Here is a 14816-nt window from a genome sequence, read left to right as displayed (position 1 = left end):
AGCCCAATGAGTTTGAGTACTTCAACACCATCTTTTGGATCCTCCCTTAACAGAAGAGCTCGTAGGTTTTTTTCTGAATTATCACACCCAATTTTAGCTGTCTCAACTAAAAGATACCAGGTCCATGCCCTAGCTCCGAGCTGGAGCAACCTGTGTCCGTGCTCCTGCCCTCCGAGCCTCCCAAAAAGAGCAGCCACATCCAAACCGTGCCATGGAGAATGCTCCTGGCCCAGACTGAATCCCGAACTGTGCCCGGGAATTGTTTGGGACAACGCTACCTGGCTCAGGTCAAAGCGTGACCACTCAAAAGTTGACGATCGTATTCCAGTTGGAGGCAATCTTCTTGGTCACGGTCTAATTTACTACGATATGCCAAGTCTATCTTACTGCTATGACTGAAACAGTGAACTTGCAGAACATGATTCCTTGTATCCCGAGGTGCATCTGGGAGTGTTTAGGTGTGTTTCACGGACACAAATTCATTGTATCTCAACACAGACAAAATTAAATGTGAACAAAGGGTATATTCCAAACACACCTACACTTTACTGCACTCTACTGTATTTTGCACAGGGCCCATTGCGTTTCTGTGACCTTGGTACAGAAGCATATTAACGAACAGTAGAGGAAAACTCACAACCCCAATGAACTTCCTAGAACAACAACAATAAGTACCTGGAGTTTTTAAATACCACATGTGATTCATAGGACAATGCACCTTATAGAACCACAAGCTTCTGCCGATCCCTTTCTGTAGGGATGTAACTTGGTTTTAACCTTTTGCTGGCACCTAGCCTGCTTTCAAGGTAGTGTATTCTTCCAGGGAAGTTATCTTCCCTCCACTGTTTACTGAAACTTGCAATGTACTATGAAAGCATTATGGTAGCTACCGCAACTGAATTATTGCCATCTAACACCCAAATGTTGGAAATATATCCCCAAACTAGCAGTCGAGTGACAGATGAATGGTGTTTCTCTTAATCCCAGGGGAACAAAAGTGAAACAGAGCGTTCACAGTGTGATGCTCTATGCATTCCTTTGTAAGTCAGTTCAGATTTCCGATGGGAAGACTTTTTCCTGGTAGGGGAGGTGGAACTATAAATCAAATGATAAAAAATGGGTATTTACAGAATGAGACAGAAGTCAGCTTTGCCGTGACATTTTAACACAGCTGTACTCGATGTTAATAACAACACAAGGAGAATTTGATAGTGGTTGTGATAGAAAAAATTAGCAGAATTGCCGTTACCATTCACAAAATCACAACCAAACCTGCAGCTAGTTTTACTACGGGCTACTGAGAGGTTCAGAGTAGCAACATAAGGACACAAACACCCAAAACCGCATCTCTATCCAAACTGCAAAATAAGGAAAAGTGCCAAGATTTTAAATGCGTATGCAACTTCTCCCCACACCGATTCAGCCATATCCCACAGGAATCCCAACTCTCCCCTCTAAAAGATTTTTAAGAGACAGAGGAAAGCCAAATTGCAATCCACTTGCAAAGGTTTTATTTCTCATAGATCCCGTCATAGAACAGGCAATAGAAGGGGAATTGAATTCCTGAGCGCCACCAGTTCTGGTTATTCCAGAGCCTAACCTGTACAATAAAAAAGGGGTGTTAGGGAGTTCACCATTAGATTTTACTCTCAAGAGAGTGTCACCTGCTATGAAGACAACTTCTACGATAAGGATAGCTCTCCTTCACGTGCACAGTTCAATTCCATCTATGAACTAGAATAGTTTATTACATCTATAACTGTTCTTACTCTGAGGAGCAGTGTTTCACTGGTGTTTTGCTGCTATCTTAGAAGGGCAAAATACTAAATGTTATGAAGTGAGGCAGAGGTGCTATTCCAGTTTTTATTTTGGTTTGATTCTGCCACTACAGTTGACTGGTTTGCCACTATTTATTGCTATTATTGAAGTTTTTATAATAAGTTCACAACGTATTGACAACATAATCATGTATTATGACAAAGTAATGTGAATTTTGTTCTTAATTTTGTTCTGTATTTTAAGAGTATTCCACTTTCTTTTGCACATTGCTATTATTACTGTTTCAGAGATAGTTCCGTTGTTTCAAATTAAAACCACAGAATACATCAATAAGTTCTATATACAACCCTAGAAGAATGTCCTTTCTTTTTAATGACAGCATTAGTGGGTGTTTTTCAGTCAAAACTGTAGAATTGTTTGTTCTCCTTTAGTAATGTCTGAAAGTGGCTTGGAGCTTTGCTTACTCCTCCGTGGTAAAAATACAGAATAGACCTCACAACAGCAAGCAATAATCTCATGAAGTTTTAGCTCTAATTTTATAAAATGTCTTAAAAGAAATGAGTATAAACAATATTTGCTTTTTGTATCATAACTGAAACCATACTGCTAAACAATCATATCCTGTTTAGCCCATAATGACATCAGAAATATATGTTTATCATCTGCTCTGGACAACTTAGCATGATTTTGGCCCAAGGCAAAGTGGAACTGAAATCATTTACAGTTGTCCAAACCAAGATAACCACACATTTCTGAGGTAATTGATACCTAAAAGGAACACTGCCTTTAGATCACAGCTCATGATTTAAGTACACTAATTCCTTAAAGAACACTGTTAGAATTTTTAAAGTGTCTATTGGATTTCCTCCAAAACTTAGCATGGATTAAACAATCTACTGCACAAAGAAAATGTGATACATGAGATTAGCCCATCCACTAACAACTCTTCCTTTAGGAATGGATCATATTTCCTACTATCTTTGATTCCTTTCCACCCACCTCAAAGTGACAACAAAATCCCAAACAAAACAAAGCCAAAAATATGTTAAACATTTTGAACAGCGTGTCGCAAGCAATCTTTCATGTTTTGTCATTAGTTTTAAAAACTAGTAAGAAAGAAAATACATAGTACTGGCTTCATACCTGTATGTAATTCATGGATCTATTCTAAAATACATAGATCTTGATTTTTGTCTTTTTTTTTAAACGTGGAAACCGATCAAGAGTTCACAAAATGTAACGAAGTAGAGCAATAGAGAGAAGAATTACTTTATAAACACACACACACACTACAGTTCATAAATTATAGTCTAGTGAGAAAAAAACAAAACATGTAGTCAGATGAAAGATAAATATTTGATTACAGGAACACATTCTTGACAGACAAACATAGAGTCAAATTTGTCCTTGCCTAGGACAGGGAACTTCATACTTCTAGCAACTTCTGTAGTTTTTTAGACGGAAAAAATATTATACTGGAATGACAGAAGAGAATGTAAAGTCAAGCACATAACCCATTCATTCAGAACAGTACTGTTATGTACTTTTGTGCGTACAGGCTCAAAGGATTTGCCCGCCTTTATGCAAAACATAACATTTTGCATAAATAAATAAGAAAGAAAAGAAAAGAAACCATCAGTTCCAAAACAACTGTTCTATGACACTGATTCTCAGCTGGGGAGAAATCGGCCTTGTTCCTAGCCAAATTCTTAGAGAGACGGGATCCTTGACTGGATTTTGAGTAACTGTAATGGGAATAAGGAAGGGGAAACAGGGCTGGGAAAGTGCCAGTTCTGAAAAGAGGCTCCATTAAGAAGAAAAAATGAGACTTACAACTAGGGTAGGATAAAAATCGGGTTATTTCTTAGAATTTTCCATGAAATCCTGACCGTGAAATGAGGCCCTAGTAGTCAAATATTAAATACACAAATATTACTGAAGGCATCAGCCACCTCAGCATAGAAAAGAAAATCAGACCAAAGTAACCAGCTTCTGCCACTGAAAGGGTATAAAAAGCACTCTAAAAATAGCAAGTTTCAAAGAGCCACATACACTATACTACTGACTAAAAAGGATGGAAATTGGCCCAAACACTAGTGTGGAATTGTGAGCGTGCTCCTGGCACCATTTTGCCCTTGACATCCAGTTGCCCACACAAGACGTGAGGAGGAATGGAGCATAAACAGGGGCCATGGACTGTTCTCCGGATTTGCTACAGAAAAAACAGGGTAGCCCTGTCCACTTACCAAACATTTAGCCACAGGGGCCCAAGCCAGGCCACGTCACCTGCCTTCAGGGCCAGAGAACTGGCCCTGGCCTAGTTTATTGATTAGTACAGATACAGCCTTTGGATCTTATAAATACTTCAGGGTAAATGACATTCAAGAAGACGCTCTACTGATAGAGAGGCCATGGGGTTGATAACATCTATAAGGCGTAGTTGCTATGATGTAGTATCTTGGGCCAGTACAGCTAAATCTCAGTGAAACCAAGTAAAACTGGTATCAAAACCAAGCGGTACCAAAACTATCGCTCCACGAGACTTCCATGCCAACACAGCTACACTGCTTCTTGATCCCAGGCTAGCTTTTTCAGAGTGATGTGTTACTGCATTCTGTAATGTAGATGTAATTTTTCATGTGTACATAGATCAGAAAATAGGACTTGAAAGCAGGATGGAGAGAAGAGCATATACTGAAGCATGTTTGCACAGAGTATTTTAATTTTATCTGTAAGCAGTGTTTTATGAAAAGACTCCTCAAACGCTACTGAAACGATTTTCTAATGAGAGGAATAATGAAAAAGAAAGAAAAGATTGTGAAAAATGCATGTGAAATGTTTATAAATAGAATCTGCTTTCTACAGGAAGGAAATGCAAATACATGGCAGACAGAAAGATCCATAACTACCCTTTGGAATCTTCCTTCTCAGCATGCGTGCTTAGGTATCAGGAAACATTTGAGTGAATAGGAAAAATATGGAAATAGGGTTCCTTTAGACCAACTGGGCAAAAGGAAAGAAACAAGTAACAATGATATATGCAGCACAAAAAAGGCATCGGACTAGCATGGTGTATGAAATACTTCACAGTTTTCTCTGCTAGAGCTGGGTATCAGTAAAAGAAAAGAATTACCTCCATCCGCTCTTGCTTGACATCATCAATCTCATCATCTTCAAACATGGCTAAGAGCTCTCCAGTCTGGTCAATAGAGTTGAGAAAGTCCTGAGCAAGCTTCTGCCGTTTGTTGGTGTTATTACTGTTGAATTTGTCTTCACAAAGGTAAGCAAAGAACAACAAACTTAAGTTATTTGGCTTCTCCAAACACAAACCAATGTCCCTAGGAGGGATGTGTTTTAGAATCAGATGCACTGTGCCGAAAAGTCCTGTTCTTACTGTCCTCCCCATACAAGTTGTGCTACCTGACCGAGGTGATGTCACTGCTATGCTGCAGCAGCTCTGTAGGAAAAAATCACCTTTAGCATTTTGTAGTACAACCTAGGGGTTACTAGGAATCTAGAGAAACCTAGTCTACTGTTCATGTATCATCATTTCTCACTGAAGGATCCACAGTGGACAGAGCTGTAGAAGAAACCACCCTTCTTTGGTTGTACAAAACCCCTCACTCGCAGAACAGAATATGTAGAAGAAATGCTCTTTCCCAAAAGCGCATAGAACATCCTCATTACCTACTGCCTAAAGCAAACCATAACACAAACACTAAGATGCAGCTCTACGGTACTGCTCTCCAGTAACACCTGGAGAACCCTGGCAAGGTGATCTCTGTTGTTCTAAGCAGAATAGCAGTAATGAAGACATGAGCTACACAAAACAAAATTAATGGCTTCAATTACCAAAGCATGCCAGAAAATGCAATCTTTAATCCCATATAAACTGTGTTTAGGAAGCATTTCATGAGCATCTAAATGGCTTACGAAAATTGTTTATTTGTTTTAAATAGTGACACTGACTTAAGTATTAAAAAACCTAAAGCTGTCAGGTAGGAAACTACACTGCCAGATTGCTTGCATGAAACAATATACTTTCATGTGTGGTGGAAATAAAATGCCACAGGCAAATTAAATCTCAAATGAGTTGACAAAAATTTATCCACAGATTGACTAAGTCAAAGCAAGAAGTACAATGTTTACCTAACATCAGTGTGGATGCTCAGAGGAACCAAACACAAGGAATTAATTGTAAGGGGGAAAAAAATAAAAACTAAAAGGCTCTGAGAAAGGAAATAAGTTAAATACAAAAAGTTGCGTATGGACATTGCTAGATGTTATAAAAATACAGCAAAGTTTAGATTTGCTGTGATAAGTTTCAACTTAACTTTTTACAAAGGAAATGCCAATTCTTCTGTTAATATAAATCAACAAAACTTTATACCAGTAAATTATATGGCATAAGTTAATATATTTTTAATTTGAAGAGTTTTTCCTTTAAAGGCATTGGTTATAATATCTGTTATAAAATCCTCACAGAATGGGGAAACAAAAGTGTTTCCCATTCTTTAAATTACAGATTCAAAGTATAAAATGTTAAACCACACTGAAAACAAACCCAGGACATATATTAGTATTCAACGACATCAGATTATGGGATTTTTTTGTAAAACACGTCAAAACCCTTTGATAATAATTTAACAAACGTCCATTCAATTGCACACGGTAGCTGCCGCATTTAAATTACACATGCTGAAATCAATTAGCCCTTTAATCAGCACCAGTTTCTTACTTCAACAGAGTTCTGACATTAAGCAGTGTTACTTACCATCTGAATGGTAGATGCAAATACTTACTTTAGAAGTACTTCACATGGAAAAGCAGAGATTTTAAACCAAATTACTTGAAGACAATATTTTTGTGTCTTTAAATATTACGGAAGACATTAATACCTTGCATTGAGCTGTTCAGCAAATTTAAAAAAATACCGAGCTTCCCCCATATTAAGTAATTTTTTCTCTACCTTCAAGGAGGTCATCTTCTTCTATTCCTTTGACAATTTTAGATTTGTAGTCTCGAAAAAACATGTATTTAAGTAGCCTTCTAAGCTTCTTCTAAGAGAAAAAATACAGATATTAATTAGTAGTATACAGTTATTTTTTATTTAGACTAACTTTGTAAGACACAAACATAAGAATGAGTAATACATTACTCAGTAAATATGATTTTTATAATGTCCATAATTTTTGATTCTGCTGAAAATCCATACATAGAAAGTACATCAAGGTCAGTACCAATTCCACATTAAAAAGTATTTATTTGAGCTCCTTGGTACGATGCTTGCCAACTGTGAGACAGATATGGGTTTAACCTTCAGAAAGCAGAAATTCAGAAATCAGGTTTCTTTTAGGGCACTCCAAAATCTTTGCTTAGTTTGGAAATTGAAACCTACAAATGCGTATTACCATGAACTTTGACATCCATATTAACCACTGTTTTCAGTATAGCCTTATGGATCATATCCAATAAAGAAACCGCAATTGGTTTTCATGTTTTAGTGTTTTTTAAATTTTGATATTGTTTTGGTCATTAGGTTTTACCTATCAAATGAGGAAAGAAAAACAAAGGGGAGAGAAAAGGGGGAGAGAAAGGGGGGAACTAAGGAAGAAAAGGAGATAAAGGAAGAATAAATAATGTTGATTAAAATAGTTGACAATATTCTTTTAATAATTTTGAAATTTGAAGGAAAAAAATGAACACAATCTTTGTTTGGAAATTATTTTTTTTAAATTATTGACCTGATCTCCTTACTATCCAGAGAAATTTTAGTGACATAAAGTACAGGAAATATATTATAAAGTAAAATCAAGTCAGGATTTACTGACATCCTAGATGATAAAAATGTAATGGTCACACTGTCAAATGTCACATCTACACCCTGCATAACTATGAGGAAATTAGAATGACTGAATTTTAATGAAAGAGTTATAAAGGATAAGTATCAATATTTACACCTTTATTAACAAATTGGTTTAAGCTCTAAGGCATATTACCCAACCTAAAGCTTAGTGAAAAAATCTATTGATAATTGAAGTTACAGGAAAAAATGAGAATTAATTAAAATGTTACGTAAATATTGTACTGTGTCCAATACAATACAATTGCAGAGCAGCTATACTTTTTAAATAAACTTTTTCGTGATGATGGTCTCCTTTCACATAGGATAAACAAGCACTTTACAACGCAGTAAGCAGCTTACTATGTAAAGTAAGAAATTTCTGTCTCATTACGATACCTTATCTTTGCGCATTAAGAACAGGAGATCTTCAGCAGAGATGACTCGAGCTCCTCTCAGCTGAGAAACTTCAGCTGCTTGCTGCAACTAAAATCAATGAATAAATTAGGATGGCAGTTTCTGTGTTAAAAAATTAATTCACTAGGGTTTGTTTTAAATAAGTTCAGATAATATTTTGCATGGTAGTGCATAGCAAAATACAAGCTATGCACTAAAACACAAGCTGGGACTCTCAAAGGTGTCACTCGGCTCTTGTTAGCCAAGAAGTGAATAACAATTTTACGAAAAGACTGAAAGACTTTTGACAAATCTCAAGCAAAAGCTTTTTTGTTTATGTTTAAAAGGATTGCTTTTAAAAAGCACTACATCCCTTTTTTTTTTTTTTTTTTTTTCCTTTCCTTGCACCACATTAGCCCAGAAAATGAACATATAATTCTCTCAGGCAATGTAAAAATGCCAAATTCTTGCCATAGCACTTTATCTGCAACTGTGGAAGGGCGGCTGATCCCTCTCACAATTTTTTAGAATAACAAATATTAATTTTAAACAGCTTACCTAAGTATTTTTTGAAAGAAACTCTACGCCTACTTGACTTATCATTAGTACAAGCCAGACTCACATGAAGAACTTTTTTAGGCATACTCTTATTTCATTTGAGAGAAAGAAAATAAATTGATAAGAAACACCAACTCTATAAATAAGGTAATTGGAAAAACCTTAATTGAGCAGACCAGTCCATTCAGACATGGTGAAGATGGGACTGAGCAATGAATGGCAAAAAAAATTGATAAAAGGTGGCCAAAGGAGCGTGAAGCAAAGATCTGTCCTCGCCTCCATCGGGACAGTGCCTCTATAAAGGCCCCAAACTCCTCAAATTATGCTGTAAAGAAAAAAATTTCTTTGTAAGGGACTAAGCGCATCAGCCTTGGATTCACCTTCGGGAGGTGCAGGAAATTGGGCTAATTTATACACAAAGAGATCGTCTCAAAACCAGTACAAGCTGATCCTTATCAAGCTGATGCTTATCAGACTCCTGGGCTAAGGAGGTCTACCTCAAATGCAGACGAGAAGTCTGCGGGATCTGCTCCTTTCACCTCGCTAGCCTTTGGTTCTGCCTTAAGATGATGCTGTAGAGTAGGTGGGATAGAAAGGATGCTTCACAGCATGGAAGATGCCTTTTCCTCTAAATTCCAAAATATTGTTCAGAAGGCAAGATTTAATCATAATCTCTTTGCTGCTATCCTTGTTAACCATCTGATGGATGGGCTGACAGCAAGCACAGTACAGAAGTTATCAAAAGGAGAGACGCCTTAAAAAATACTTGATATTAAAACTCATACACACCTGTAACAATCGATAAACAGAAATTTAATTTATTTTCAAATATCTCTATATTCTTCTTTCAGAAATGCATTAATGCACCTGAAAATAATTTAAAGAAATCCTATCCTTCATACTCACACTAGCAATGGTTTCACTCAGTATCACTGGCTGAATAAGTATATTATTAATCTGAGCTCCCATGCTGCTATGACTTGAAATAGGCCTATTCAGAAGTTAAAAAGATCAACAAAAACAGTAGCTGTTTCTAATATCCAAAGGAGGAGGGGGGGGAAAGATTTTCATTTTGGCAAGTGTTCACTGGGCAAAAGATTCAGTCCATAAATCATAATACTGGACTGCATTAATTTTTTTCCACACTAATCACATGCATATAAAACGTTAACTGTATCTCGTATGCACAACACAAAACATACTGCACGAAGAGTTTCAGATTTTCCCCTTGAAACCCTCTCTTGGCCCTTGCAGTCACAGAGACCAGAGAGATTTCAGGAATTCAGAAGTCACAGTAATATAATCTTACTTGAAAAATGTAAGAATGTGAAAAACGATAGTTCTATTTTTTGGCATAAGCAAAACTGTTTCTTATTCTGATTAGTTTGAGGGCAAGCAAGCTACTTATATTTCTAACATAAAATATAAAGAGCTGGATAAAAATAAATTTACCAAGAACGAGCCAATATTCATCTCTGGTGTAAATCTACTGCAGTTAGTGGATTTATGCCAAGGCTGACTTTGGCCCCGCTAAGCTTAAAAGTGTTACAAAACCTGACCTTAGCACGGTGGTAACACAACACAGCTTTTCCAAATATCGTATAAAACAATGGCAGAAATATCCGTCGTGCAAGTATGCTCGGGTTCCCTAACGCCTACAGGACCGTAACTATAATCTTTAGGGTCCCTTCTGACTCAACCCATTCTATGATTCTAGAAGACATTAATTTTCTTACCATAAAATTCAGGTATGTTAATTTCTGCATGTAGCTGAAATACCTTATTTTTCCAAATGATAAACGTGTGATACTGTCATTTAAAGCAGAGATTGCGTGCAAGCTGCTTACAGGAACCTCCCAATGAAGTAAGGGAGAGTAAGGCGAGGGGGCCAAATTCACGTCCCATTTGCATCTAAGTAAATCCTGAATAACACTGTTTACTTTAATGGAGTTATTCTGGGCTAAACACAAGATCAAAATCTGGAATAATATTCTCAGTTTCTACCAAAACAATGAAAACTTTATTCTCGTATTGCCTTGACTTTTGCATCTATTTTATTTTAAGGAATGAACACACGGCATTTAATTTCTTTGGCTTAAAGAAAGCAAAATACGAAAATAATTACTTCCTGTACAGTTATAAAATATGGATTATTTATCCAAACAGACCATAATGAGTTCTGCATTGGTACACATATTTACCTGGGAAACCAGGATATGCTCAGGTAAATATGTATCCAAGCAATTAAAAAAAAATTACGTACCACACAGCCTAGGTTGGGGGGAAGATGTATTTATAGTTTTAACACACACATAATTGACTCATTCAAACCACAACATGAGTGCTTTGCTATAATTAGTATTATAACAAACTGTCTTATTTGACTGTCCCAGAGTTGCCATTAATATGCAATAAGCCCCGATTCCTTAGTTTCCGGAGCTGAAGGCCTTGTTGAGTCATTACCGTGGCTGCGTTACATGATGAAGGGGGATTTCAGGAAGCCGTACCAAAGAAACGATCCATCTCCGAGCACCCGAGCATTTATCATTCCCAGAAAAGCAATTTTCAGCTATGCAACCCTGAAGTCAGGAGGTCTTTCCCCTTTCGCTGCAGTGGAAGTACTGGGGGTTTTTAACTCTGTGAGCAGTGGGTCTACCGCCCATGACTCCAGACGATAGGCGTGATATCAATGCTGCAATAACTTTTCATATATGAGGTTATTAGATAGCAACAGTGGAGATGTGGCAAGAATTTCCCACCATCTTCTTTCCCTGAGCCTCAGCTTTATTCAGTGTCGGCCACAGAATTTGGGGCAGCAGCAGTTCCAATGTACTTACTGGCTTTTCTTAATTTTTTTTAATTATTGAAATTATTTAGTCCACACTACAAAATATTCTGGTTTGGATTATACTGCAGAACAGCAAACAATCCAAATTACTTAGCTTCTTAAAGAAAAACAGGCTAAATTTCCTAATACCAGCAAACAATATTTGAGACCTCTGAGTCTGAATGTATTTTTTATTACAGCCAAATTATGAACCCCTAAAAGTGAAGTTTAAATAACGGAAGTGTTGAAATGACTTTAACTATAGGAGCGCAAATAGCTCTGTTAATAATTAGGAGTTTATGAAAAATAAGTGTATTTTACAATTTTTCACATTACAAAGAAGGTAGTATATACAGTAACTATATTTTAAAGTCTAAGAAGAAATGGCTGGGGAATAATATTTTAAAATGTAATCACTGGTTTAATGACTTTATGAAGTTAACTTTCTTGGCAGGATGAACTGAAGTATGTTAACAGTCACCTTACGGCTATTTTCTTTTTGCAACTTCTGCAAATTATAGATTTGTTGAAAGGAGTATTCATTCTCCTATGACAGGAGCACAGTTACTTCAATGGTACTGTCTGCTTTTTTTTTCTTTTTTTTTTCATAATTATTTTTTCTTCCACTACCTCCAAAGTCAACAATCACCGATACTTCTTCTACAAAAACGTCTTGACGGACAAACAGACAAAAAGCTGGAAAACAAACATACTATGTTGTGACATAATCCTTCCAGTTAAACAGCAGGACAGAGTCAAAATGGTAATGTCTGCATGCTTTGAAACTGCTTGCAGCCAAGAATAATGCTTCAGGAGCTATGATTTTGTTTTTATTATAGAGGAAAATTAGATCATAGTTCACCTGGCTGAATTTTTTTCTGAGGTAGGAAGGTTGTTTTGTTATTTTATATGCATAAAAATGTCCTGTTTTTTCATCTTTTCTAGAACAAAAGTGTTCAACTATAAAAGTACCAATAGAATATTCTGAATTTAGATATAGTGCCATAAATGTCTTCTAAACAGAGCATCCCAATACTTTTCCGAAAGCAATTAAACTTCGTTTTTCACTTAAATCTTTCCATATAATATCTCATATACTACTAATGCTGACACCTGAACTTCTAATCCTAACATACACGGGAAAAATACAGAATTTGTTTCCACTTGTCAGCACAGGAACGTGCTTTACACAGTTAGCACATCCTGGGAGGATAATTACATTATGGAGTCCATTAGAGCACTCTAATAGGTAATGATTTAGGATGACCACACAAGGGTTAAACAGCATGACTAAATCATCACAAGCTGTCTAAAACCTAAAACTTTCATCTGCAGATTAAAAGACAATCCATTTTCTTGTTATTAGGTATCCGGTTTTGAATCTAAGTATTTTTTACTGAAGACCATTTAATGTAACACCAGGTGATTATGTGTGACCTTGAGAAGATAAAGCTCTGCGTCCCATTCTGAGGCTTTAGAGGAGCACTTTCTAGCTTAGACACACAGTGAAGTTCAGTCGATAAAATCATGAGAATAAGAAAACATCAGTTCATAACCCACTGTCCCTGGCATTTACTGAGAACTTGTTTTCAAGTACCTAACTTGTTATATTTGATTCTTAAAAAAAAAATAATTTACTCTTTAGTTTCTGAAGCAAGACCGACTGCTTCGTCTTGCCTTCTAGCAGGTGGCAATGGCTTTTGGTTTCCACAGCTCAGCCAGCCCGACGAGCTGGATCGGGATACAGAGAGGCTGCAGCCAGTTCCTAGTAGCTGGAGAAGAATTATTGCCAAAGTATGTCCAGCAATAAACAGGTTACACAAGGACCCTTTCTCTTTGAAAGCATAAAGAGTACGTCTACAGGTCCAATACAGAACGATGGCTTTGACATCAAAGCAGTTGATCTAAATTTCAGAAGTCAGACTGGTCGAAGAAAGGAGAAAACAGCCCTTTCCTCAGCTGCCTTCAGACTGAAATTGTGTGAAAGCCAGTCCTACGAACTCCAGCACAGCCCTCCATCTCAGCCTGCATGTTTTTAACCATACCACCATGATCAAAGACCCCTACAGATTAGTATGATGATGCAAAGACATCTTGTTATTATTCCCATTTGTTTCAATTGAACATTCAATAGGATTTTGGACATCATCATCTCTCTTCGTTCTACTGACAATCCACATACTTCTGATCATAGAAAAGGTTGCAGCCTTCTTTTGGTTTTTATTTTTGTTTTTTTTTTTAGCATCACAATATAATCCAAATAGAAGAAATGCAACAAAGGAAGGTAAATACTTTTAGGGAGAGAAAACACCAAGAGCATAACACCCTGCAGCTTGCTTGAGCTAATATTCTTCATGTTGCAAACAAGATCCTTCTAAACACACAAAAGAAAGAAAAAAAAAAAAATCTGAAAAATGTACACAGCCTTTAGAAAACTACATGGATTCAGCTTGTGTAATGGAATGGGCTAACAGGAAAACACACCTTTGGAAAAAAAACTGCAGCTGGAAGAGGAAGGCGTTCTACTGACCAATGTCATAAAATTGAACATTACTAAACAATTCTAAGTTAAAGCATAAACCATTTCTTTCCAAGGAAATGTATAAATACAACGTCAGAAGATGCCAGACTGTATTTGGCCACCCAGGGCATCTTCAGACTGTACGCCACAACACATCCCAGAGCAGCAGATTCCCAAACCCCAGCAATACGTGGGGTTATCGTGCCACAGTTGTGGACACCTACCAGATTCACGTCTATCTGACCCTCAGGTTTATCAAGCTCCCACTGGAATGAAGCTCTGCCATTTGTCAGCCATCCCCCAATCCAGTATTATCACCTGTGTCACCCATGCAGGTTGCTGATGAAGACATACGGGTCTCACTACTCCATTCTTTACCAATGTCTAAAAGACTTAGATGTTGCTCCATAGGAGAAGGGAGGGGAAAAAAACAGGTGAAAACCTTTTCTCATGTGTGGAATAATTCAATTTCCACAAGGGATTGTGCATGTTTGTTCAGCTCCATGGGTATGGTGTAGTAACTCCTGCAGTTCAGTAGGCAGTAGAGCAGCAATCCCACCACAAACTGGGATTGAGGGAAGCTGAATCCTTCTGCTCTGTATTTTTTATTTTTAGCAGGCATAATCATAGCCGACCCACACATTTGTTGATACTCTGAACCATTCTTGTTTAAAATATAAACAGGCACAATTTTTAGAAAAATGAAACCTTATTCTTAAAGCCAAATAGCCCAGGCTCTGCTACTGAAAGTGAAGATTTGCATCAATTGGAAATGGTATGATTTTTTAAAATTATATTAAAGAGATTAAATCAGGAAAAAAAATTCCACGTAAATATGAAATTAATACTGCTATTTTGCAAAAGATGAGCTTTTAATCAAAGGTTGGGTTTTT

General features: G+C 36.9%; 1 protein-coding gene across 1 annotated transcript in view; it reads right to left on the bottom strand.

Annotated features, from left to right (window-relative positions):
* The window catches only part of SUPT3H (SPT3 homolog, SAGA and STAGA complex component), a 281477-nt gene that overhangs the window by 83385 nt on the left and 183276 nt on the right, over nt 1-14816 (bottom strand). The window contains exons 4-6 of the mRNA XM_049819342.1: nt 8021-8107; nt 6749-6839; nt 4913-5049 (exon numbers count right to left, since the gene is read on the bottom strand). Coding sequence (XP_049675299.1) covers nt 4913-5049; nt 6749-6839; nt 8021-8107 — 315 coding nt within the window. The remainder of the gene's footprint in view (nt 1-4912; nt 5050-6748; nt 6840-8020; nt 8108-14816) is intronic.

The sequence above is a fragment of the Accipiter gentilis genome, chromosome 16 (genome assembly GCF_929443795.1).
Source record: "Accipiter gentilis chromosome 16, bAccGen1.1, whole genome shotgun sequence".
NCBI lineage: Eukaryota > Metazoa > Chordata > Aves > Accipitriformes > Accipitridae > Astur > Astur gentilis.
Note: the sequence above shows the minus strand (reverse complement) of the source record. Positions and strands in the feature narration are given on the sequence as shown.